The sequence below is a fragment of the Dioscorea cayenensis genome, chromosome 3 (genome assembly GCF_009730915.1).
Source record: "Dioscorea cayenensis subsp. rotundata cultivar TDr96_F1 chromosome 3, TDr96_F1_v2_PseudoChromosome.rev07_lg8_w22 25.fasta, whole genome shotgun sequence".
In the NCBI taxonomy this organism is placed as follows: domain Eukaryota; kingdom Viridiplantae; phylum Streptophyta; class Magnoliopsida; order Dioscoreales; family Dioscoreaceae; genus Dioscorea; species Dioscorea cayenensis.
Window position 1 is genome coordinate 17,455,489 of NC_052473.1, and position 25,730 is coordinate 17,481,218.

Here is a 25,730-nt window from a genome sequence, read left to right on the forward strand (position 1 = left end):
ACCAAAGTTATAAAATGTCCATTTACATTATATTTATATGCAAAAAATAAATTGTATTATTAATGTTTGCATAAACTCTGATTCACACACATTGGCAAGATTCTAAGTTTGACAAGGGCATATATATATATATATATATATACATACAAGCAAGTATGACTTTTGTAAATAAGCTACATTAAAGTCAGGAACTAAACTTAGGTTTTGCTTACATCCCTGATCCCTCCTTGCATAATATCACAAATTCAGAGAGACATTAACATCCATTTTGATAGTATCTGTGGTACTTTGTTCAACACTTTATTTGTCCATAAAACAAAAACAACAATGGGGCAATCTTCATCTCTGTTTTATTTGAGTTCAGGAACATCTGGGCCTGACATAAACACTGGCTGTTAATAATGTGCCATCATCACTTGCCGAACACTTTCTCTACCACACCGAATATTGGCGTTATATCGACAGGAACCTGAAAACAAAACAACATTAAATGGTTATGGGTAAGACAATAACATGTGGGTATTAGGTGGACTTGAGTTTCCAAGAACTTCAAAGAAAAGATTTCAGCCTTTAACATAAGTAAGGCTTGAATGAGCTTTAACTTCTCTTGATTAGCAAAAATAAAAGAGCGCATTTATTTGAAGAAAAATTATAATATATTTCTTCAAACCAGTTTCAAAATATTTATATTGAGTCGATTTGTTTCCGTTAGCAGCTTCACAATTTACTTTGGAAACAGTGTAGACATGTTTTCTGTATTCCTCGTGTTGTTTATATCAATAACAAGATCTCAACTTCACACGTTGAATAGATCATCTAGCATTACTTTGGTGACAATATATGTTACTAATCTGAGTGCGGAGGGAATCCTTTCCTCAAGCTAGTTATTTGACAGTATTTTAATTTAGAAACTCATTTAAAACTAGGAAAATATATGAATGAGATATGGCATATAAATTTCTCCAGTGTCAGATGACCAATTCTAGACTTTGCCAAATATAAAAACAAGAAATTGAAGGTTTCTGCAAAAAGCCGAGGCTTGTCTATTTGTTGGGTCTAGTGATAAGTTGAGCAATTTTTACATAATCGAATAAAATGCATGCTGCTAATAAAAATATCGAACTTATGTCTACAGCAATTTTGAGATACCGAAGAGTTGTTTGATCAATCAAATATATAAAAATAATCGATCTGATACCTGAATACTTTCAAGTTTTTTCAAAGAAGCATCCAACGGTGTTGTCAGTTTCGCATATTCGAGAAGAAGTGATTTTGCAGCAGCCTTGTCACCTTTAGCCTGTATTGTCAATATCTCCCTACTGAGGCTTTCGACAGCTCCTTCAACCTTTAAAAAGAACATATTTACATGTCTCAATAAAAGAGTTCAACTCACACAAGAGTGCATCTATAGTGAGAATATTTTCAGATGTTACCTTCCCAAAATCAACAGAAAATGTTCCATCCGAATGCAAAAGGAATGCTCCTTTTTCATATAACCAATTAAACTGCAATGCTTGCCCCTTTCTGCTTTCGCAAGTGAACATCAAATCAGCATTGCATCGATAAATCATTCAGTATAAGTATTTAAAAAGGTAACCTATCTATGGTAGGGTGACATTGTTACCCATGAGATTCTTCTAATCCAAAGCGTATAGAGCGAAAGCATCCCGCTAAGAAAGAGACGTACATAGATTTCAACAAACTTGCTGGAAGTAACCCCTGATGAGAAAAGAGCGAAATATTGATCTCATTACTAAAGAACAACAAATAGGGAAAACAAACAAAAGAACTAGCAGGTACAAGTACAAATTTAACAGAAACTTAATCCAGCAACACTTCGTACAATGAAATTACAAAGTCAACAAGATTGCATTACGTATATGAATTTTTCATTTTTTTTTTTCTCAAAAGCACTTTTAATGATATTTCGATAATACTATTTATTAATTTAAAAAATCACAAGCAGTTTCCATAAAGTACACCATGATGTCAGAAAGAAGATTGATGATTCTCTGTCCAGGACTTAAAAACATTTCTTCACTGTACATGTAATATATGATGGTTGGTGGTTCAATGAATCACAGAATAATGAGAAATTTATTCAAAGGACATTAATTAGCACAAAAGAAGAAACCATTTGAAGCTCTACAAATACCTCTCGATATAGTTTGCTTATAGATGAAAAGAAAAGGCATGGATATGACTAGGAAAAAAGATTCATGGCTTTCAGGGGCTGCAATGTGGAAAGGGAGAAAAAACAAGGTATAAGATATAAACAAAATAATAAAAAATTGAGTAACCTGTTTAATAAGAAATCTTAATGCCCATAAGCCAACAATGTCTGCTTTTGCTTCTTCTAAGGCTGAGTGGAGTTCTTCAAGTTCCTTGACAACAGCAATAAGGCATGGCAGATCAGAGGAAAGCAATATTTGAAATGTAACAGAGAATGCCAAATTCACCAAGAAAGACAGCAAGGTAAAATAAAAATGATGAGTAAAACGTTACATGCAAACCAAGTAAGGCCTGATTCAACCAAAAAGCTAAGCTCGTAGGATGAGAAACCCAGACTTCATATTCAACTCCATGTTCACCAAATTAACTGATATGGGACTGTTAGTTATTCTAATATAAAACACATCAATAAATTCATTTTCTTTAGTAAAACTTGAGGGATATTTCACTATAGCCAATTGTCCTAATGAAATTTCTATGCTTCAGTCCAAAAAGGACATCAATAATTTCATTAGAGCAATGTTTCATGGCTCCTAAAACCTAGGATTTCAGATGGCCGGTTCTCTTTTGCAAGACAAAATCTGACTGATAAGGCTCCTCCTGTTCCATCTAGCCCCTTTTATGGGAAGTAGTTATGATGGTTAAAATACAGCACAAATTCTAAAAGTTAAGGCACCGTGGTAATATCTTGAAATTGTATGTTTATACATGGACACACTCACATTAGAATCATGCTCCAATGGTCCACGGGCAAAATTCATTTTGTTGAAAGATCATGGGGAAATGATGAACTTCACTAAGAGGAAAAGCATCCCTAAAATGAAGATATCAAATGAAAGTGACTGAACAACAGGACTTTGAAATCAGAATATGTCATTCTTTCATAGGCTTTCAGCTAAAAGACTTGCTAGCAGTTCCCCTGTAGTATTTTAAATGTTGCACTATCCATTTATTGATGCCCTTATACCAAGATTCAGAAGAGGCTAATTTATGCAGAAGATACAGAAAACAGAAACTCTGCTCGCTGATTGAACAATGAAGTATAGGACTATGTTGCATTGCAGGAATAGACCCAAATAAAACCCTGTCCAATATTATATGTTTCATTCTAACTGCCACATTCTTCATCATGCAGTTAAATTTAATGAATAAATCTGATCAACACAATCTTGTCCACATAATCCAATAACATCAAGTTTCAATAAACGAAGAAATGTAGAAAATTGTGGACTTAGCGTTGAAAGTTGTGGATTTTGCATTTACAAGTTAAGAACCACAGTGAAAAATGAAGGCCAAGTATCAAATTGAAAAGAAAACCTGAAGCATCAATAAACATACAATATAAAATGAAGACTCATAGCAGTTCTTACCAGTCTAACTGTTGATTGTCGCCCGCTTGGAAGGATTATAGTATGAGGCCCAATCCCATGACAGCATTCATGGCAGATAGTGTGTGTGAAGAAAGATTCAAAATCAATAAATTCTCTTTGCTCTTCTTTAATGCATATATCAGCTATAGGTCGAAGAATATGCTGAAACCTTCAAATTAGGATAGAGCGATGGTCAATGTTTACCACCACTACGAAACAAAAACACTGTCAAAATTTTTAGGGACAAACTTTAAAAAAATGTTGGAAGTCAACAGAGTCCTGGAAAGTAAATAAATTGACCAACAACAACAACAGAAGAAATATACTTGGCTTCAGAGATATTCTTCAGCAAGACCATTGATGTTCCATGCTCATTAACTATTCGCTCATCATTTGGCAAATTAAAAGCCACAGTTTGAGGACCTTTCACATCCTGCCAGAAAGAGCTGCTTTAAACAAAATTTCATCCCAACTAAGTTGATGCAAAGCAAAAGTGATGAAGACTAAAGACATTAAGGCACTGATGCCTAGAGTGTGTGATGTGTGTGTGTGTGTGTGTGTGTGTGTGTCTCAAATAATCCCACTTGATTTCAAATTAAAATAAAGACAAAACCTCCTATGAGAAAAAGAACTTACAAAATAAGACTCCTAATCAGGAAAATAATTCTAATAAATAAACTTCAACACTATGAGGGCCAAATTGAGACTTCCTGACTTTCTTCTACAATAAATTTTGAAGTGTTTGGGATGATCTAAGGTCTTCTCAAATTTAAATCTCTTCAATATTAATATGTGCTCCATCATCAAAAAGGTAACCGCATTTTGTATGATATGTTTTTCAGGTCACCAAATAACTATTGTTTTGACAAAACACGAAATAATCATAAGCTTACCCCTGCATTGTAAATGAGCTGAATGACACGGATAGGAGCAGCACATACATCTTTAGATTTGTAGATATCATCAAATGGGAGATTTTGCTCTAAATCCTGGTTTGGCATGTCCAGTGTTTAGATAAAATAAACATTTAAATCAAATTACCAATAATCAAATACACCTTTAAATGATCACCAAAGAGTTTCACTTTGGCTGTTGATATATCATCTCGTATCCCAATGAATGCCTCAAATGTAGCCTTCAGAAAGAGAAGAAAACAATCAAGTTCAACATATCATTGAGACTCAAACAACCCAAGAGCAAAATTCATCACACTCAATTTAGTTAAGACAAATGTCATGGATCAATACTCATATCGTTTTGATATATGAGTGGAAACGTAGAATGAGATTCATTACATCAATTCAAAACAGGCAAAACAGCAACTTGCTTATTAAATATCAATATAGCTCAAAGATTGGATTGTAATATGATCACAGACTCTAAAGATAAAAATAGAAGGAAAAAGAACAAAAAATGTTTTATGAAAAACTTTCTCCAAGGAAGTACCAAAGAAACAAATAATATATGTTAGATTAAGTTTATCTCTTATACAAAGATCTAATATGTAACATTTACTTTTCTAATTGACTCCATTTCACGTGCAGCCTATTAGCTGCAATCTATCCCACATTACCTTCTAAATCTTCTAATCTAGCCCTGCAACCTGCCACCTCTAAATGCTCTTTCATCAACCCCCCACCCATTACCAATGGAGCTAACTTAGTCTTCTTGTCATCATGACAGCGGCAGAGTAGGGAAAGCTCACCAGTTCCAGCACTACAAGGTTTGATCTTTGTGTCATCTGTTTAACTATCACTAAAGAGTTGCGAGATGGAGACTTTGAGATCAATGTGATACCTTTTTTATCCTTTTCTTTTGACGCATAACCAGGATGTTTACAGAGAAGATAAACACATTGGTTTGAGACTCAGAAACTGCATTCCTGGTTTAATTTTAACTGAATGAATACCAGATTCTTGAGTTCAATTTGGTATTTTAATATTCAAACCCTGATGTCACAATTCATTAAATTAAAAGCTAATGAATCAACATGAAACTTTAGACATTTCTATTTTTTTTCCGTTTTCTCTTAAGAAAGGTATAGATATTCTATATGATTGAGGATTACAATGTGTTTAGGACATAGCTTTACAAAGAATAAAGCATTAGATGTATCTTTTGATAGGCAAATATAAACTAGAATAATTTTCATGTGAAAGAGAACTGCAGTAAAAGTAATACAGGCATAAACCTTTATTAAATGTTTACTGGCAAGAAAACAACATAAATGCTATCTAAAGGATGCTAAAAATCACCTTGTATCCAAAAAGTGAATCTTCATATGTCTCATACGGGCCAATAGTAACATCCAATTTTGAATCCTACAGATAAGATGAAGAAAATATTGAAATGGTAGTATAAAAGAGAAAACCGAATATGGGGATAACAACTAAATCTGATGACTATAGCTTTGTAAATATTAGGATTTTGTATCTCATTACCTAAAAAACTAATCATGCCACAATCATGGAGACATGGATGAATCTAGTCAACATTATGATCTCCAATTATATAAGTATCACAATAAAGCATTGTTAAATGCACGGGATATTACAATAGGAGATGCTACAAGTTCAGACAATTCTAATGACAAGTAGGTCACCAATCAGAGGAATGATTTCATCACCATAGTTCTGGAATAATAATTCCCACTAGGAATTGGCATAGGGGCAACAAAGGCATAAAATATATCACATAGGAGCATGCCAGTTATATATAGGGAAATGTCCATCATTGACTTCATAATTTCATTGTTTCAGCAATTATTATAACAAAGAATCAAGAAGATAATTAAAAAAAAAAATTCCACAATGGTTTAAAGTAAGATTTGGGCCACAACGATTTGCACATTTATGATATAATGATTGCTTTGATATGTTTCTGTTGTGCAATTCAAACAGCACAAAAATATCAGTTTAGTCAAATTTAGGCGGCGACAAGCTACACTGCATAGCAAAATCACTTCACTCAGAGGAATGAGGATAGAAAAATGGAGTACTGACTAAACAAGCGCACAAAACAAAGCTTAGCATAAGAACAAGGGTACAAATAGTCAAGTCACAGAATCTAAAATGTAATTTGAAAATAGAGTCTATATTGTAGGTTATAAAAAATAATAGTAGAAATGCAGCATACTAACCAGCTCCATCCATGCTATATCAGAGTCATAATAGTCATTTGACAAAAATGCATCTGCCTTGGTTTGCAGCAACTTCTTCAGGCTTCAAAGAGAGATTACTGTAAGATTTTTTAAGACCAAAAATCTGAAAGTAGAAGGATCAGATATTCTGCCAGAAGTAGCAAAGAAGGTTCAGAGTTGGATAGCAGATTTACCTTGATGATTGAGTCATTGCTGCTGCCTTATGAAGTAGCTCAGCTGCTTTAGTGAGAAAAAATCTATATTCTTGAGAGTATGGAACAATAAATAGGTCACTGGAATTCGACTGATGGTTCGAACCCACTCTGATCAGCGGTACTAGATAGTGAATAACATGAAGAATTATTCACATCGGTGTCACAGTGCCTCCTTATCACACTGAAAAATCCAATGGCTGCTTCTTGTTCACTGACGCTTAGGCTACTCTTCCACAACTGGAACTCCTAGGGAAACATGGAAATAAAAATTTACAAAGAGTTGAGGAAAAGAGAACCCCAAATAAATATATATATATATGCTCAGGCAAATGATTGTGGTGACTGCACAGACCAGTCAAATACTATAATGAATATCATAAAACTCATAGCAGTTTGGATTAATACTTTCATTGCCCATCATTATGATTTTGTTTAATATTATGCAAACAAAAGCAGTGAGATAGCTAGATATTAGCGAACATTAATAAGTTACAATTACAGCAGCATATTAGCCCCTTTATGCTCAATATGATAAAATTATCTTTACAAGCAACAATAGCCTCACCGGAATCTGGCATTGAATAGCAGGTTCTGACGAATACCTTATATATTTTCATTTTGCAAACATGCCTAGAACTGGCCCTGAAGAAATGAAAGTATCCTAGGCAAGTGTAAAGGAAGCAAGCAAACCTAGTTAGATATCATGCATGAATGAGGTCAAGCATAGTTCAGAAGTAATCATCAAAAGTCTACATAGCCAATGTAAAGAACCAATATCATATTTATGCTCTTGAGTCTTGATGTCATTCAGAATTGTGTTCATGGTCAAATTAAGATAGTAAATTGATCTCAAAAGTTCTCTAACCATTTTGTCCATATCTGGAGGGTAGAAACTTGCACCAGGGGGTTTCAGAACTGGAAATGCAATTCTATATTCAAGTCCTTTCCAACCCAAAACTGGTCTGGTGGCGTCAGCAAGCAATCTGACAGCAGAATCAGCAGTTGTCAAAAATGCCTTGTTTTCATCAAGGGATGACCTGTGATGAACAGGAGCCACTGGAATAAAGTAAGAGATGTTTTAAAGAAAAGGCAAGAAACTACTCATAAACTCTCTTGATCTTCCCTCCTCATATTCTCACAGATTGTCTCCAGTAGTTTAAAAGAGACGGAAGCAATTACAGTAAGAATTTGGTTACTCACATAAAAAAAAAAATGACTTCCTATTACAAAATCCATTATGAAAATATTTATTTGCTCTTAGCTCCCAAATCAGAAAGAACCAGAAAAATCATGCTGATCATCCAAATATGGAATTATGCTTTTTCATGATGTAGATAAACTGGATAAGAGTGCCATGACAAGAGTTATTCCAAATTTCATGGTTTCATGGTGGCTGGGCATCCTACATATCAGTTCACGTCTATCATAACTTGGAATGTCAAAAACAAAACCAATGATTAAAGCATTTAAAATAATTTTTCATCCCCTTCAAGCATCCTTATTGCTGTGATGATCTTCTCAAATGTGGAAATTCAGAGTCAAGGAAAAACAAAAATCCTCAGGTGATATTTCCAGGGTAAAAATGCAAGAAAAAATTTGCTAGCATAACATAATGTTTTGGAAAGTATGATGCACTTGAAGAAAATACATATTTGATAAACTCAATGATGAGGATGTATAAAATAATACTCTATGAGGGAAAAATACCATGGGCTCTTATTTATGGAATAGTACATCCATTTCAACTTATCAAACTTCGAAGAATTAGAATATTCTTTTAGCCAATCTCGGACAAGAGGATTGCCGTACCAGACCTGTACAAAGCAGAGGAATTACTGTTCTCAAAATTTTTAGCACTGTGGGAAAATTATGTCTCACAGTAAAAATACAATTACAAAGCCAACTGACCTGCTCATAGAAAATATCATCAATAACCATTGATGCTTTGATGATGTAGGCTAAGGCTTCTTTTTCTGCTTCTGAAAGCTCACCCAACTGTTCAGATAAAAAAAAAGACAAGGAAACCATCATTGAGTAAAACTAGTGTCCCTGAAGTATCAAGAAAATAAATAGCATACATAATACTAAAATATTATGCCTAAAATTATGGCTTTGCGTAAGTCACTTCTTCTCCTGAAGACATGAACTGTGATTATTTGTCAGAATCTATGTATGTTCTATAGGAGAGTCAAATGGGTTAATCACATGATTAATGTGGAACACTGCATTTAAAAGAGTTGAAAACTAATAAGAATGTATGTCACCCAAGCAATTGGGCCTATTTTTTCTTTAATATAATGCTCTATTTGGAAGAGAAACTTGGAACACATTCTTAAATGTACCTCTATATAAGAAGAATGCTACCAGAAGTCATTGTATCTAATTGTAGAATTTAAGTAACTTGAAAGTTGAAACAAACAACATTTGGATGGTTGAAAGTTCTAAGGGTTCAACTCTTGTCAGTTAACTGACATATATATTACCAGGAAATAATGATCTCTAACCTTGAAATTACCATTTAAAATGGGAAGGGTGATTTGAACTAGATTTGACCTAAACATCAAAATTATGATGAATCATACAATACATAACTAAAAATTAAACAATATTATGAATTCAAAAAGACACATTGTTTTAAAAGAAAAGAAGTTATGCAATATCTCACATTTAATTGTGTTATGCTGCTATGCACATAAACAGCTAGAGAAATGGTATTTGGAATTTAGACTGACAACCATGTTAAGACTAACTCCAAAAAGCTTGTCAAAATGAGACATGAACACACAAATGCACATGCACAAGGAGAGGGGTATTCAACCCCAACGATGGAAGCAAATATTTGAATAAATTCTATTGAACAACAATATAAATTGATTAGTACCTCAGGATTCAAATGTATCGGAGTGTATCGACTAAGTTGTTTCTCCAAACTTAGAATGCGAGTCTCCAAGTTTTCCTTGTACCTACAGCAATTAACTGAGAAATTTAACATTACCAGGGAAAAGGATGGATACACATACAATTCAAAGATCAATAGGCAGTTTATCCATCAATGAAATATGCAAGTTGAACATTAGCATTTAGAAAGAAACCTAAAAACAACATAAACTCTCTGTAACTGTTCATATCAGCATACCTGCTCTCAATAATATTAAAAAGTTGCCCATACTCTCCATGTACATCATAAGGGACATAATCTACATCATCATTTGCCAGATGGATTTTATACTCATTCCAAGGCGTATACTTGACAGAAGAAACTTCCGTTTCCTACGAATAAAGTATAACTGTATAAGCAACTGATCATAAATAGCATCATTATAAAATTCCCCTTCACACTCGTAGATAAGGTTTTTCTTTTAATTATTTATGTAAAAACAATCAGTTCTGATCCTTGAAGAAAAAAAAACTTCAGTTACTAATTAATATCTGCAAAAACAAACAATAATAAGCTTTCTCAGCATTTGCAGCATTCCAAGATGGGAGATCTAGGAATAGATAATCAAGGCTTTATTCTTAAATGAAGGGATAAATCTATGAAAAATCAGCAAACAAGAAATCAGAAAGTTGAAAATGTTTATTCCTCTCACCTGAAGTGTAAAGGCTTCCATAGGAATAAGGGGCCAAAATTGTGACAAGATAAGCAACATTACACTCATAGCATTATTCTTAAGTAAAGGGAAAAATCTATGGAAAATATGCCAAACATGAAAAACAGAAATTGAAAAGGTCATTATCTCTCACCTGAAGAGTAAAGGCTTCCATAGGAATAGGGGCCAAAGTTGTGACAAGATATACATCATTATACTCATTGTTGATATACTTTCCCGTCATTTATGGCACTGCACCATGCATAAGGAGCAAATGATTGTGTTAGCTGTTTGGGTTTTGCAAGATAGCTTTAGGATAAACAAGTAATAGCTAACAGAGTATTACGACTCGATTTTGCATTTGGTGCTGATAATTTGCCAAACACAATCCTAGACTGGACATCAAACATAGAGACTCGCATCAGGTTGCAAGCAGCTAGTAAGAGAGAAGCTAAGGTCCAAACCAGTCATCCAGACTCTTTTCTACAAAAAAGAGGGAGGATAATATACATGCAATCTAAATTAAGACATATGTGGCGATTAGGATTGGGAAGAACACACAAATTGTCACATAGTCACAGACTAATGATGCATAATTTGTTTTCCATCATTATTCAAGAATGCAAAGCTTCAATTTCCTAGTTGCCACAGCAATATGATTCTGCAGATGTAAATAAGCATCACGTTAAAGCATATGGTATGAGATAATTAACTAACAGAAAGGAAGGTATTTTGATAAATGATAACAAATTAAAGATAAAAAAAGATCATAAAGGAAATTGAGGCACTATTATATTCCACTGTACTTTCTCAAGATTTTTGTCTCAGCATTAGTTGAATCATATAATTTGAACAGTAGGGATATTGGGAAGCATATTTTACAAGATCCAAACCACATTGCCTTATGCAAGAAAATCAAAACTATGGTATGCACAACTTCTTATAAAGGGCATCAGCTATTCAGTTAATTATCAAAAGGGCAAATTACAATCCGGATTCTGGACAAGGAAGTGAACCAACCACTCTTGGAGAAAAACAAAATATCAACTCAAATGCATTATTTGGAAGGTGAATCCCTAGTTCTTCAGCAAGCTCCCTCCTGAAAAATCATAGAGCTTAAAATTACTTTCTGAAAAATCATAGAGCTTAAAATTACTTTTTGCAAACATAATGAAAAAGAAAATCAAAATTAAAGGCAACAACAAATTTTAGCATGCAACCATAATGTACATAATAACAAAAGAAAAATCTAGAAAACTATTCAATGTTAGAAAGAGTGATTCTTCCAATGATAAACCGGAACGCATGTATTCTTTCAAGTTATTGCATGACTAAATGTCTAATCTTGTACTAATATGATCTCTCATGACACAAAAGTACTTCTGTCTGCCCTTCAATGCACTAGAAAATGTCAAGTGATCCATCTAATCCAACAAGTACATCAAACAATGCATAAATAATCAAAACAATAAGGGCAACTTAACAGATTACATAGAATCAACAAGTATCACAGAAACATATTACTCTTATACGCAATAACTCTATCAATAAAATCACCAAAAAAAAAGGCAAACTTCAGGCAACCTAATGGCAAATGAAGTACCTGGCAGTGAGGAGGGAGGAATCACCAGAAGAGATATGGCCAGCACTCGAGATATCCCATAGCCCCGGCCACGAGTCCTTGCAATCAGCACGTCGCTGAAGGAGGAGCTCCCCTGTGCTCTCCGCGTAGATCCACACATGCACAGCCCGATGGTAGTCTCCATCTCTATGGACGAGACTCCTGAGTAGCCAACAAGCACTACAACTTCAAAATCCGATCGAAATAGAAGAGAAGACAGATAAACCATCAAAAGCACTTGCCTGGGCTTGTTCTCGCCGGTCTTCTCGCCGGTCTTCGTGAGAACATCGAGAAGCTCTTCTTGGTGCTCCGCCATCGCCGGAGAAGGAGGGCAAGGAATCGAAGCTCGCGTTGGAGATGAAAAGGGTTCTCGCTTGAGGGGTAAAACGGGAAAGAAAAAACTTTTCTAGGTTCGAACTGATGACCCGCGGTTCTTCCCGATCTACCCTTCCTTTGGGTATTTTGGGAAGGATGGCTGATAATTCAAAAGTGAAGCTTTTAATTTAAAAAAATGTATAATTTTGTGATTTTTAATGTTACTCTCACATTTTTACAATTAATAATCAGTTTTAAATTAAGAGCTTGTTTGGATTAGCTTTTGAAAAACCCAGAAGTGTTTTTTTACAAGTTAAGTATTTTTGGGTTCAAAAAAAGTCATTTGTATTGACAGCTTCTGTCAGAAAAAGAAATGAAAAAAACAAGTTTTTTTCGTGTTTCAATCATAACCAACTTCTAAAAAGTTGTTCTTTAACTTTATTTTACACCTTCGCTCACGTAAAAGTGTCTAATACAAACACAAAAAATAAAAAAGTGCTTAATTTACTTTAGAGAAGTATTTTTTTCCATAAGCACTTCTACTAAATTTTAAAAAGCATTTTTTTTATAAATTAATCCAAACAATGCCTAAATGTTTTGGATTTTTTTTTTTTATAATCTTTATTTTATTTGTATTTATACATATACATAAATTAATCTTGATTAATAGTTTCTCAAACTCTCTCTAAAATGCCCTACCATTTGTTGCATATTGATTAGTTTGTGTGTGTGTGTGTTTTTTTTCTTTCAAATCCTCTCTAATTGATTCCCCGCAAATAAATAAAGGTACCCTAAAAAAGATTTAGTTTAATTATATAATTTTTCTATTAATCATTTTTTGAGTTTTTACTGTTATGGATGTTAATTTTTAGTTGCCAAAGTCTATTGGTGGTCGCTTGCATAAGACATTCCTGTCTTACTGAGAAAACAGATTGAAATTTCAAATTGCGCACAATGAGGACATAAGTATTGTAGAGATTGCGTATGTATCCACCAGCAGCACGCAACTTATTCATATTTATATATAAGAAAAAAGAAAAACATTTCTAGTTTAGCAAACAAAGTTTGATCTCACACAATAGTTGCCTAGACCAAATACATTTTTTATTGATACTTCATAGTCAAAGATAATAATATTAAATTAAAAAAAAAACAAAACAAATATATAGTTCTTACAATGAATTTAGACAGCATGAACAAGGTGTCAAAAAAATGATAAATAATGCAATCCAAGACATAGTTAAAATGGATTGCTGATAAAACAAAGACTCATAAAAAGCTAGAAGAGTTTGAGCTTTCCTTTGTGGGACATTAAGGATCTTGTTTGACATAAAGCCTTCTCTGAGCCAGACAAGCCAGAACAAGAGTCTGTAGCACCTAAAGTGATTGCAAAGTAGAGATATATAGTGCATAAGAAAGCCAATAAAGCTAGCATTGTCAAGAGGAACCGATGTCGCTCGAAGAGAGTAGACCACGTGTCACGGCTTGCTGTCTGCTTCTTGAATGAGGTTGACAAGAATGAAGAGTTTTGCGGCCTCCGGTGCGGAGATGAGATAGAATCCAGAACCATTGTCAGCAAGAACTTCAGTTACAACCTGACTGCTTTACATCAGTATGACAAAAGACTGATTAGTTATTCGATGATTCACTTTGGTTTCCACAAGGTTTCAATGTTTAAAAGTATTCAAGAAATTCAATGATGTTTGCAGGTCGGACATAAATATTGCATGACCATCTCATGAAACTTGGCAATCAGATAATTAGCCGAAAATATGGAATTAATGTAAATGTAAGGACAGAATGATGTTTGCAGGTAAGAAATACATAGCGCATGATTTCCTAAGAAATCATCATGGAACTTGGTAATCATATGGTTAGCTGAAATTATTTAGTTAAATTACATGTGGGGACACAATGATGTTTGCAGGCTGGCAATATATAATGCATGATCATTTTAGAAAATTTCATGAAACTTGCTAATCATATGGTAAGTAGGAAATATTTAGTTAATGTGAAAAATAATGACAGGCATACAGAAATATTGATCAGAAAGCTAACAATCATAAAGCTCATAGTGAAAATGTGAAGTTGAAGTGCATTTGAACTCTCTCTACTCTTCACCGCATTTGTTCATTTCCTTTCCATGACTGCATAGGCAGTCACAGATATAGTCCAAAACCAAGATATAAAGGCCCTTCGATGACTTTCTTGGGTAATGGCAAAGAGGCAATGCAATTAAGCCACAGGTAAGTGAAAATTTGCAGGTCAGGAGTTACAAGTCACATTTGAAGTCGTGGTTAATCACCACTACAATAGATATTGAAAATGGGGCATCATGAATCTTTACAAGCAATGCCGTCAAAAATAAATCAAAATCAAAATCAAAAATCAAAACCAAAAATCAAAATTCAATATGAGAAGAGCAATCCATAAACCATTGGATAGTCCAATGGTATGATACCAAAGTGTAAGGGGAGATCATGGGTTCAAATCTCTCCCCAACAAGATCGCTTCTCCCGATGTTTCATACATGCTCATCCCGTGATTCATATATTATTTCTTTATACTCGTACATCCGGATTCCAGTCGTTTGCTTGATCAATCTGCTTTATATTCATAGAGCAATCCATAGGAAATGTGGGAGACTAAAAATCAAGATGGAATACCTATGGTTCAGTTTCACAAAGCATTTTAAATTTTTAAGTACTTGAAACTAGACCAATGCACATGTTTTTTTTTGAATCATAATCGTTAATCCTAGACTTGCTCAAAAACAATAATATACAAGCTTTGTTAACACAATTTACAAAACCAACTATATTTGCAGATATTATGTGACCATTTTTCTGATTTCTGGACAAAGAGAAGAAATGCAAAAGCTCAGAACATCCATCTCAAAAGTCACATTTTTAGAGTATAACATGCACCAATAACTAACTTATGCTGTTACAAATCACCTCTTTCCAATCACCTGAAGCTACCCAACTTTAGTTAAACTCTAACAAGATAACCCATACAACAAAATGCATCTAAATTTAGGAGTATAGCAACTTTTTTTCCTAGAAGGCTCAGTCAATGAAATTGAACATTAATTCACAATTGGAGACATAGATTCAAGCCTGTTGCCGCGATTCCATCATTTTCATTCTATCAAAGGATATTTCGCAATAAAAAATTTAAGCCAGAGATATATGCACGAAGATGGAAGATTTACGAAGTAGAGAAATAATTGCAACTAATGCAAACGAACTTTCAGAGGATAAAGGCAAAAAGAGATTTTTAATATGTTTATAATTTAATAGAAACCAGCATCACTATCTATTTCTTAGTATCATCTCATATCTCCGCATTCTCATTCATTTGTCAATCCAAATTCCAGCAAGCATTGCAATCCTAGTGAAATAAAAACCACAAATCCAAACGAAGAAACCAATCCTTATGGAAATTCACACAAAATCCAACTAAAAACACGGAGAGAGATCCAAGAGACAATGCCAAACACCAATCAATCACAAAAACCAAGCAGCATTGAAAGAATCCAGAACCAATATAAAAATCAGGAAACACGAGACAAAACCATGGAAATCTGGATCGAGAGAACAAGGAACCCTAGGAGATGAGATCGGGAACCACTACCTTGGACCCTGGTAGTCACCGTAGACGTCGGGGTCGCCGGCGTTGGAGTCGTCGGAGCAGGTGAGATCGGAGAGGGGAAAAAAAGATCTCTCTTTTATCGACGAGAGAACGCGCTTTGATGAAGGTGGTGGCCAGCCTCTAGAGCGAATGATAACTTCACGCCCAATAATTCATTTTATTCTCCATAAACAAAGGAATCGTTGGAGTAAAGGCGTGTATTTTAGAATCCAAGGTCGTTAACTTAACAATCACGCTTAACATGTCTCGCGGGACAACTTAAGGAACAGTATAAGGTCTCTCTAAACGTGCTCTGAAGGTTCATCTGATCGCTTATCTTTGTCTGGATCCCTTCTCTCCTCGGCTCTAATGGCGGGAGACGACGGCGCCGGCGGCGGCGAGGAGGAGGTGGAGAGGCAGCTGGAGAAGCAGTTAAATGAACAGAAGGAGTCCCTTGCGGCCGTGGATGAAGCCCTGGCTTGCGATCCTGCCAACCCGGAACTCCTTGCGGTAATGCTCTTTTCTCCGTTCGTTGAAACGAGGGGTTCCCTTGATTTCAGTTTATTGTTGTGCTGATCTTTCGGACTCGTTGTCTCTTGGATGTTTGGTGGTAAAAGTTCTGATTTTGGATGTATGTTTGGTTATTTTGTTGGATGGGATTAGTGAGCTTGATTTTGGATAAATTTCCAACTATTTTGGGAGGCGTTGAGGATTTTGAAGCTCAAAAAAGATGGCATTTCGTTTGGGTGACTGAAATCCTGGTTATGCTAATGGAGAACGAAAGTCACAGCAATTGCCTGTGAATGAATTGAGTAATAGGTTGTTATTAGCGAGTCAAGGTCTCCTGTTGAACTTTGAGCATATTTCTTGTCTAGTTTCAATCTCAAATGAAGATTTAATCTGTTCTGAATCTTCTGATCCATCTGTTTCCTTGGAATATCTGGTTCAACCTACTGGGCTATGTTTCAGGCATGTAATATTAAACTGGAAATCAGGACATATTTTGCTAGCAAATTTGAGGATGAATGCCATTGGAGAACAATTGGCGTGTCATTGATGTGGCAGTGCAGTTTGGAGATATGGCTATTGAGAGATCATGGGACAATGGTTTGCTTAGGAAAATACTTGCTCGAGGCTCTATCTTTTATACCTTTTGTTCCCAAGTAGCAATTTCTAGTGAAACACTGCCTGATGTTTATTGTTTATTGGCATTCATGTTTGGTTATTCCTACAGTTGATTCTTGAGGAACTATTTAGTGGAATTTAAAGAATCTGAGAAAAGGATTGCAAGTGTTGTGGTTGAATTTCTTTATTCTCATTTTGCTGTGAAACAACAAATACCTTCTATTGACATTGTTTTATTTTTCTTTTTAATTATTAGTTTCTAGCTCATCAACTATTGTGCATATGGAAAAGTAATATGCCATAGGTTGCCAATATAGAAATATGTTGTTCGTGGTTCCTGAAACTCTTCAAGATGATGGTTTGTTTTATGTGCTTCATTCACCTTTTATATACTTCATGCTGAGTTGTTTTGTTGATTACTAATCACCTGTCTGCCCAGAAGCTTGAATTGCTTGATTTCTGTTTTCATTTTTTTTCATTTTTTTTTTTTTGTTAACCAAGGAATTTATTGTTATCTTGTAAAGGTTCATGAAGAGCTACTTGCAGTGATCAGAGATGCAGAACAGGGCCTTCTTCATTTAAAACGTTTTCGATTACTTAAAGAAGCTGATGTTATCTTTACAAGACAGGCAGCAGTTTCTGTTATTGAGGATGTCAAGGTGGAGGCTTTGGATTCAGCACAGGTCAAACCAGAACCTCTTGAATCTGAATGCTATTCTATCGGATCGAAGTGTAGGTTCCGTCACAAGGATGGACGGTGGTATAATGGTAACATCATAAGTTTTGAAGGAGATAGTTCGGCAAGGATTTCTTTTCTCAACCCTACATCTGAAAGCATGCTGGTATGTGGATTAATTTCCGATTTTGTCTCTGCTCTCTTTGCTGCACAAGGAATGAAACAATCCAGTGGATTGAGTTTTAATTGCTGTTATATTGTATTTATTTTCTATCTCTATCTCTCTTTATTTTTTTGTGCATCTTTTCTAATAAATAACTTGGTTGTTTGTTAGTTACTGCAGTATTGCAAGCAAAATTAGTATTTAACTTATGTTGTGTAGATGTTAGGAAGTGATATAACTGCCCTAGATATATCATTATTTGGATTGAATCTGTGAAGCTTCATTCAGAGGGCTTCAAATTCATTCATGCATGCAATAAGTTACAAATTCTACCAAGGGAGAGCATTACTGACTCAAATATTGTGCTAAAAGCATAATACTATTAATTACATAAAATGATTAAGGTAGCACAGTAAGTTGGGCATTTCATGTCTTGGTAGCTTGTTACTTATTTTTTATTTTTTATTGTCGTACTGGGTTCAGGTAGAAGCCAAAATAGGTCATCAATAGAAAGTAGTTGATTATCAGAGTTTCTCTATCTTAAAGCCCTTTTGGTATTCATTGCCCATGTGTTTAAACATATTCAGTGGTCACCTGTGCATCTGCAAGATGTTTTTACATCTTGAGTAATCATCCTTTAATTAGTTGTTATAGTTAGGCATGTTCTGTGGGTACTAATATGTCTCTCCACCATCTTACTCTATTGGGCTAGCATTTTATGTTATCTTGATCTAGTACCTAGATAACTGGCAAGCCTCTTTAAACTGTGTTTCTGTGAGTACTTTGTCATGGAACCAACTACTAGAGAATCTGTGCTTGTTCTTCTAACACTAAAATGTGTGGCAAGATTCAGTGTGGATGAAAATTGAGGATTACGGATTACCAATATACAATATTGTTTCCCTCCTATTGACATTGTTACAGATGATAAATTTCAGACTATTTGAAGATTGCTATCCTATTTCCCCCTATATAATTGTGTGAAGTGTGACTTGCAAGGTTTCAGGTTCCATGGTGTGTGGCAGGAATACACTAGGTTTATAGTCTTATATTATAATTGGGTCATAAGAATCAGAAGTTACAATGCGTGGTTGACTTGTACAAAATTGCTTTTGGTTGATGGATATTTGAGGTTGCAGACACTTTGTACATTCCCATGCCTGCATGCATCTTGGTATCTTTGACGAGGATTGACAAGCATGTTGCAAATTGCAAGTTTGGATCTGGTCTTCTTATGCATAATGAAGGTCATCATTGATGTGATATGCTGATAAGGTTGAATTATGTTGTCAGCAAAGGTCCTATATGCATCAATATGTTTTGGGTATCAGCTTTGGACACTCAACATCCATGATTGATATTTGGATTTCTCATGCCTTTCAATAGTGCATGGTTGTGGCTTATATCTAGGTTTATCATTAGCTATAATGATGCTTAAAACGCAAATGACAAAGCTGTCATACAGCTTCCTCCATTCATCCCATGACCTGCTGCCTTTTGTCTTCAATTATAATTTCTTTTTTCCATTTTCACAAGATTATCTTGGTTTGTGTCATTTCATGCTAAGATTCCTGACTGTTGATTATGATATTTGGACTGAGCGGTGATCTCCAATTTACTTATTAGTTATTGCTGAAAGTAACTCCTTGGTCTTACTTTTGTTTATTTTCACTGCCTATGAAAATTTATGACCACAGAAACTTAGAACTGGCCATATACTTGGATTTTTTACATATATTCATCAGAATTTGTGATTGCAAATTGTAAAGCACAAACCACACAAAGTAGAAGTGTATATGCTATGAGGGTCATGGGTATTTTTGGGCTTTGATAGTCCCTTTACTTTCCATTATAACAAATGACCTTGTTCGGGGAAAACTTGAAGAGCTATACCTGGAGATACAATGCTCCATTTTGTATCAAGTCTTTATGGCCACAGTCTAGCTTATGGTTTATTAGTTGTTTTCATTCTTATGATCTCTGCAGTCTTGCTTTGTTTGTTAATGTTACTCAAAAACCATGGAAACCTCATTAGCACAAAGCCCATTTTACTAATGTAAGCCACCCAAAATGCAGATGTGCAAGTTCTTTTTACAGCAGCGATGTCGATTTGGTGGTAACTGCCGATTATCACATGGTATGATACATTTAGGCTTCCTATTTGGAGAAAATCCTATATACTACCTTTACTTCTTGTTTATTCCTTATTATAAAATATAAAATGTGAAATGCACAATGTACCTTAGGAATTTTCTTTATGAGCTATACATATAAGATTTGATGATTATTATTTATAATAATTTGATATATAGCTACTCACGTTTCCTTCTTGTCCACATAGTTGAAGAACAAATCCTTTTATATTTTGATTTAACTCTTCTTGTTTTTCACTGATATAAAATCACCTGAACAGGATTTGATGTTCCTGTATCTTCATTAAAGCAATACATCCCCACCAAATGGCATCAGTTGTTGGTGGGATCCAACATTTGGGCTGTCTCAGAGAGCCAATCTGGCATTTGGAGGAAAGCCGAGCTTGAATTATTGGATGATGATCTTGGGCATGGTCAGGTTGTTTTCCTAGATGATGGAACATCAGCCAAGCTCGAGACTGAAGCTCTCTCAATATCGAATTATGCTGAAATGAGTAGTGATGATGAAGATGAGGACTTGAGCTCAGAAAGTTCAGAATCCACTGGAGAAGAGGAAGACTTGGATGACGAAACAGATCATCAAGGGCTTGGCTTTTTAGAAGCAACAAAATTACAAAGAGGTATTCAAACAGAGACTGCTGTTTTTGCACAATGGGAAAATCACACTCGTGGCATTGCATCCAAAATGATGGCCAGCATGGGTTATCGAGAAGGTATGGCATTAGGTGCATCTGGTAAGGGTATTGTTGATCCGATCACTGTGAAAATTCTCCGACCAAGGCAATCACTCGATCATGCTTTTGCATCTAATGAGAGTGAAGAGAAAAAAGTTGATCGTAACAAAAAGCGTAGCAGGGGTGGCAAAAGAAAGCGTGACAAGAAGCATGCTGCCGCAGCTCGGGCCGCTAAAGCTGAAGAGGAGATGGCACCTGATGTTTTCAGCTTTATCAATAGCCAGCTCACTGGGCAAGATGTTGTGAATGGTTCAGGAAACAAACAGAAGAAGCAATCAGATGGGACTAGTGGGAGCATGAAAAAGGTGGATAGGCGGTCATTAATTGCATATGAAGATGAAGTAAAAGAGCTAAGAAACCGGGTCGAGAAGCTGGAAGAGATGGTAAATCGGAATCGCAAGGATAAAGCAATGTATGAAGCGGCATCTAGGAAGTTGAACGAGACACGCAAGGCTCTAGCAGATGCTGAAGCTGCCCATGTTTCAGCCTCTAATGCAGTTGTGAACAAGGAGAAGGAGAAGAAGTGGCTCAGATTTTGATGTTTCACAACCATGTTAGGCATTCAGTCTTTTTGCCCTCTTTTGCCTTCTGTATTGGACTTGCTTTCAATCATTGCCAACATCTAGGTTTTCCTGTTATGTTAATTTTTTTTTTCTGTGTATGTGTATACATTTATATACTTCAATTAATCCCTTTATTAAATGTTTATATACTTCAATTAATCCGTAGTGTAAAATTAGATCAATGTTTATTGAGTTTCTGGATGTATAGTTGATTACGTTTCTGCAGTGATTAATCACTTACATACAGCACAGGAAAGGGAATAGTTTGGCACGGATGCGATGCTGAAGGTGCGTTTTGGAAACTTCTTATTCCTAATGGTGTTTTTATGTGAATTAATGACCATAAAGAACCTTGCCACAGGATCATATCATGGTGGGTGGATGGCGAAGATCATCTGCTGGGGCATTATCAATTTATCATACCCTTCTTCATCTATCTGAATGACTTCACCAGCTTCTGTGGTCAGTGACTTCAATATTGCTTCTCAAATTTCTTTTCTGGGGTTTGATTATATGTTTCAAGATTTTGTTCTGCACATGTGATGTTGGTTCAAGGTATCTATTAATGTTCATGCTTGTCATTTGCTTTCTTTAGTGGTACAAGTATCTTAAATTTTGTCAACTTGAAAATAGGAAGATGGAAAACTCCATTGTTCGCCTGCTTATTCCCTGATAAGAGGTAATATATTATAATGTTTTTTCACCTTTTGTAATCCTCATATAGAAGTTGTGTTGCAGTAAACATTCGAGTCGGAAGCTGACACATAATGGACTAGTCTGTATATTGTCAAGAATTTGGCACTTGATTCCTTGCTTGTGCAATAGAAAGATGGGAAAAATCCATTGTCCCTTCTGCAATGCAAGTTCTGGCAATGAAGAGTTGTGACTAAATCCGATTGAAGCAGAGTTTAGGATTATTGAGATTGATGCCATTGTTGATGAAAGGGTGACATATAAAAATGAGTAACCTATTATAAACATTGATAGTGTTTTTCGATGTTTTCCATTAGGTTAAATGACATTGTATATCAAACTTTTCGCTATGCCAAGTAGCCATTTCTAGGTTCAAATCTTCTGTTCAAAGTAACTAAACAATCCAAACTCTGATCACCAGATTGATTTCTGTTTTGGATTTTTCTGTGGATCTGGAGAATAGATTAGTGAAAGTTACACTACAAGGTCAAATATAGCTGACAGTTCTGAAAACATTAGATGCAGTATACGTAAATCTCCTCCACCTCTTCTTCTCTGACAGCACTACAACCCTTACTTAAATTCAGTATTGAAAGACATTACTGTTCCTCACCATCTCGCAATAAATTCATAAGTTCCCTCTTTATCCTTCTACTCCCAACCAAACACATTCTCTTTTTCTGCATAATTGATAAACATCCTACAATTACTACTCTCTCCCCCTCTCTGCCGCATTACACTTCAGCAAAAACCATGTCTTATCTTCCAAATTTCTTGCTGATCTTCAGAACTGATGGCCTTTTGATCACCTTCTCCTTGACATTTCTGCTAATCTCGTCTTGTGTAACTTCTGTAAGCCTTTCTTTAGACTTCTACTCATCTTCATGTCCAAATGTTGAACTACTGATCAAGGACACAGTGCGTTCAGCCACCGCGGTGGACCCAACTATCCCCGGAAAACTTCTCCGACTTGTCTTTCATGACTGCATTGTTGAGGTGCATACTGTATTTTCCAAGCTTGGACTGAAAAAAATAAATAAAAATGGTGATTGAAATTTATGTATGTTCTGCATAAAACAGGGTTGTGATGGATCAGTGCTCGTGCAAGGAAACAATACGGAGAGGAGTGATCCGGCGAACACATCTCTCGGTGGGTTTGAGGTGGTGGAGAATGCCAAACGATGGTTGGAAGTGTTATGTCCTGGTATGGTGTCTTGTGCTGACATTCTTGTGCTTGCTGCAAGAGATGCTGTTGAGATTGTAAGTTCTTTGATTTCATTTTCTCCCTTTCTTGTTTATATTTTTTGCTTTCAGTTAAGAAACCTTCATGCACGGTTGATTCCATGTTTGATATAAAAAACTTAGGAATATATGATCTTTGACTTGTCCTTGTATTGCCATAAAATAGAGCAAAACAAAAGAACATCTTTCATCCTATATTTTCATCGATTTTCCTTTCAATTCAGACAGATGTTTAATGCATATTGGAACCTTTGAGTGCCGAACATCTTGATTTTCTTATCTCTAGTGCCATCTGATTCTTGGCATTTATAGTGCGAAATTATTATTGCCAATGAAAACAAGAAGTTTGGTAGGAAGTAGGAACAATTAATTGTCAGAAATAACAATGCAGAACAAGCTAACCTTTTCAATCTTGGATTGTGTCTATGATCATACTGCAAAGGCTGGAGGACCATCAGTTGCAGTTCCACTCGGCCGTCTCGACAGCCGGACCTCATCAGCGGCCAATGTCCGGCCAAACATGGTTGACACAAGCTTCTCCATAGATGAAATGACTCAGCTCTTCTCCTCCAAAGGCTTATCCTTAGATGATTTAGTAATCCTATCAGGTATTAAATGCTCATCAATGTTTTGATACAACTATGTAAATTAAATACGGAACTAATAAGAGTATATATATATATATCACACAGGAGCTCACACAATAGGCAAGGCTCACTGCAGTGCATTCAGTGAGAGGTTCGAAGAAGGACCGAAAGGTACCTTAGAGCCGATAGACACCTCTCTAAACAAAGACTATGCCATGGAGCTCATCAAGCAATGTCCGGCCGGAGCAAGCGGGGCGGTGACTGTGAATAATGATCCTGTCACTGCTTCTATCTTTGATATTCAGTATTATAAGAACCTCATCGCTGGGAAGGGCCTGTTTAGCTCTGATTCGGTGCTGATGAGCGATTCGCAAACTAGAAACAGAGTTGAGAGCTTTGTCTGCAAATCAGGATGAGTTCTTCAAGAACTGGTCAGAGTCGTTCTTGAGGATGGTAAGCATTGGGGTCAAAACTGGGAATGATCAAGGGGAGATACGTACAAGCTGTTCTAGTTTCAATATTTGAGCATGCAAAGCCATGCATTACGTTAGAAATGGAGGAAATGTGAATGAATTATACTTATGTCTGTTTGTATGTATGTTATGCATGAATTAAATTCGGTTTATCGGTTAGAATAATTATCGAGTGATTTTTCGGCTTTTAAAGGTTGGAAGATGGTTTTGTGTTTTGTGAAGAAGATGTAAACTTGCATTTGATTGTTATTATTTGTTTGGTAAAAAAGTATGTGTGAATGTATCAACGAGAATGATTAAAGTGTATCAATGGGAACATTTTTTTTACTGTTTTTGATTTTATAAATGTGTATAGGGTCTAGTTTTAAGAAGGTAATTTTATGTTTATGGAAATGTTTTTGAGATAATAATATAAAGAATTTTGTATGATTATAAGGAGGGATTTTTTAGGATTATTGGCCGAAAGGCTTGAGTGACTTTGTTTTTTAAGATTTAAGGAAATTTTTAAATAATAATATTTATACAACATAGAATATAATTGGGTTTAAGTCAAACTAACTTATTTTTACTTGAACCCACTCAACTAATAATCAAAATTATCCATTTGAGTTGAAGAGTAAAAGTGCATTTGAGTGAGTTTGTAACTCAATTCTCGTGTTTGTCAAATGAGAACATTTGATTGCGCTGTCATTATTTTTATATATACTTTGAGCATAAGAGTAAAAGTGCATTTGAGCTGGGTTTGTAACTCAATTTTCGTATTTATCAGATAAACATATTTGACTGCACTGTCATTATTTTCATCCATACGTTCATAATTATACATGTGTTTGTGGTCTTTGTCCAAAACAAAATAAAAAATAAAAAAACAAATGACATGTTGCTAAGCTTGTTGTTATTCTTTTTGAGGAATTTTCAAATTTGGGCAACATGTGAAGAGAATCAAAATAGAAAAAAAGATGCACTTTGTTACTGTCATATTCATTCATACCTTTAATTTCATAGTGGATGACAAAAAAATTATGTTTTCTTACAAATCAAGATATTTGTTTTGGCTTTCATCGAATATAATATATATATAAAGTTATTCTCATACGTCAATAATGTATCTTTAGTCCTTAGTCTAACATAACTTTTCGGACTTAGAAGATAGAGTTTAATATTTGATTTGAATGACAATTCATTCAATTTTGAAACAACATCAAA

The 25,730-nt window shown here is 35.1% G+C and overlaps 4 protein-coding genes across 5 annotated transcripts; 2 read left to right on the forward strand and 2 right to left on the reverse strand.

Annotated features, from left to right (window-relative positions):
* Window positions 1-156: 156 nt before the first annotated feature.
* Window positions 157-12,595, reverse strand: LOC120253290 (nudix hydrolase 3). Its single transcript, XM_039261623.1, is given in 22 exon segments — window positions 157-469; window positions 1,199-1,345; window positions 1,434-1,524; window positions 1,625-1,719; window positions 2,301-2,384; window positions 3,603-3,771; window positions 3,929-4,035; window positions 4,496-4,591; window positions 4,660-4,737; window positions 5,858-5,923; window positions 6,742-6,823; window positions 6,936-7,062; window positions 7,094-7,202; window positions 7,822-7,993; window positions 8,664-8,770; window positions 8,865-8,951; window positions 9,838-9,919; window positions 10,093-10,226; window positions 10,701-10,798; window positions 11,563-11,645; window positions 12,150-12,329; window positions 12,410-12,595. Coding segments are annotated over 22 exon segments (2,325 nt in total). The 5' UTR covers window positions 12,484-12,595; the 3' UTR covers window positions 157-412.
* A 1,005-nt stretch (window positions 12,596-13,600) lies between these two features.
* LOC120283355 lies at window positions 13,601-16,272 on the reverse strand. Of its 2 annotated transcripts, none has more exons than XM_039290017.1 (2): window positions 16,119-16,272; window positions 13,601-14,081 (listed from the first exon to the last, which is right to left on the reverse strand). In XM_039290017.1, the coding sequence occupies exon 2, from the start codon at window positions 14,050-14,052 to the stop codon at window positions 13,762-13,764; it is 291 nt and encodes a 96-aa protein (XP_039145951.1). In that variant the 5' UTR covers window positions 14,053-14,081; window positions 16,119-16,272; the 3' UTR covers window positions 13,601-13,761. The 2 variants fall into 2 exon arrangements, with proteins under 2 accessions (XP_039145951.1, XP_039145959.1); XM_039290025.1 differs by having other exon boundaries at window positions 13,601-14,084; window positions 16,119-16,265.
* A 161-nt stretch (window positions 16,273-16,433) lies between these two features.
* On the forward strand, window positions 16,434-21,674 carry LOC120254290 (zinc finger CCCH domain-containing protein 18). The gene is made up of 4 exons (XM_039262418.1): window positions 16,434-16,625; window positions 17,765-18,082; window positions 20,156-20,216; window positions 20,493-21,674. Exons 1-4 carry the CDS (start codon window positions 16,485-16,487, stop codon window positions 21,503-21,505), a joined length of 1,533 nt encoding a protein of 510 aa, XP_039118352.1. The 5' UTR covers window positions 16,434-16,484; the 3' UTR covers window positions 21,506-21,674.
* A 235-nt stretch (window positions 21,675-21,909) lies between these two features.
* LOC120284180 (peroxidase 46-like) lies at window positions 21,910-24,842 on the forward strand. The gene is given in 5 exon segments (XM_039290976.1): window positions 21,910-23,218; window positions 23,303-23,482; window positions 23,907-24,072; window positions 24,157-24,443; window positions 24,445-24,842. Coding segments are annotated over 5 exon segments (1,008 nt in total). The 5' UTR covers window positions 21,910-22,975; the 3' UTR covers window positions 24,577-24,842.
* Window positions 24,843-25,730: the final 888 nt, after the last annotated feature.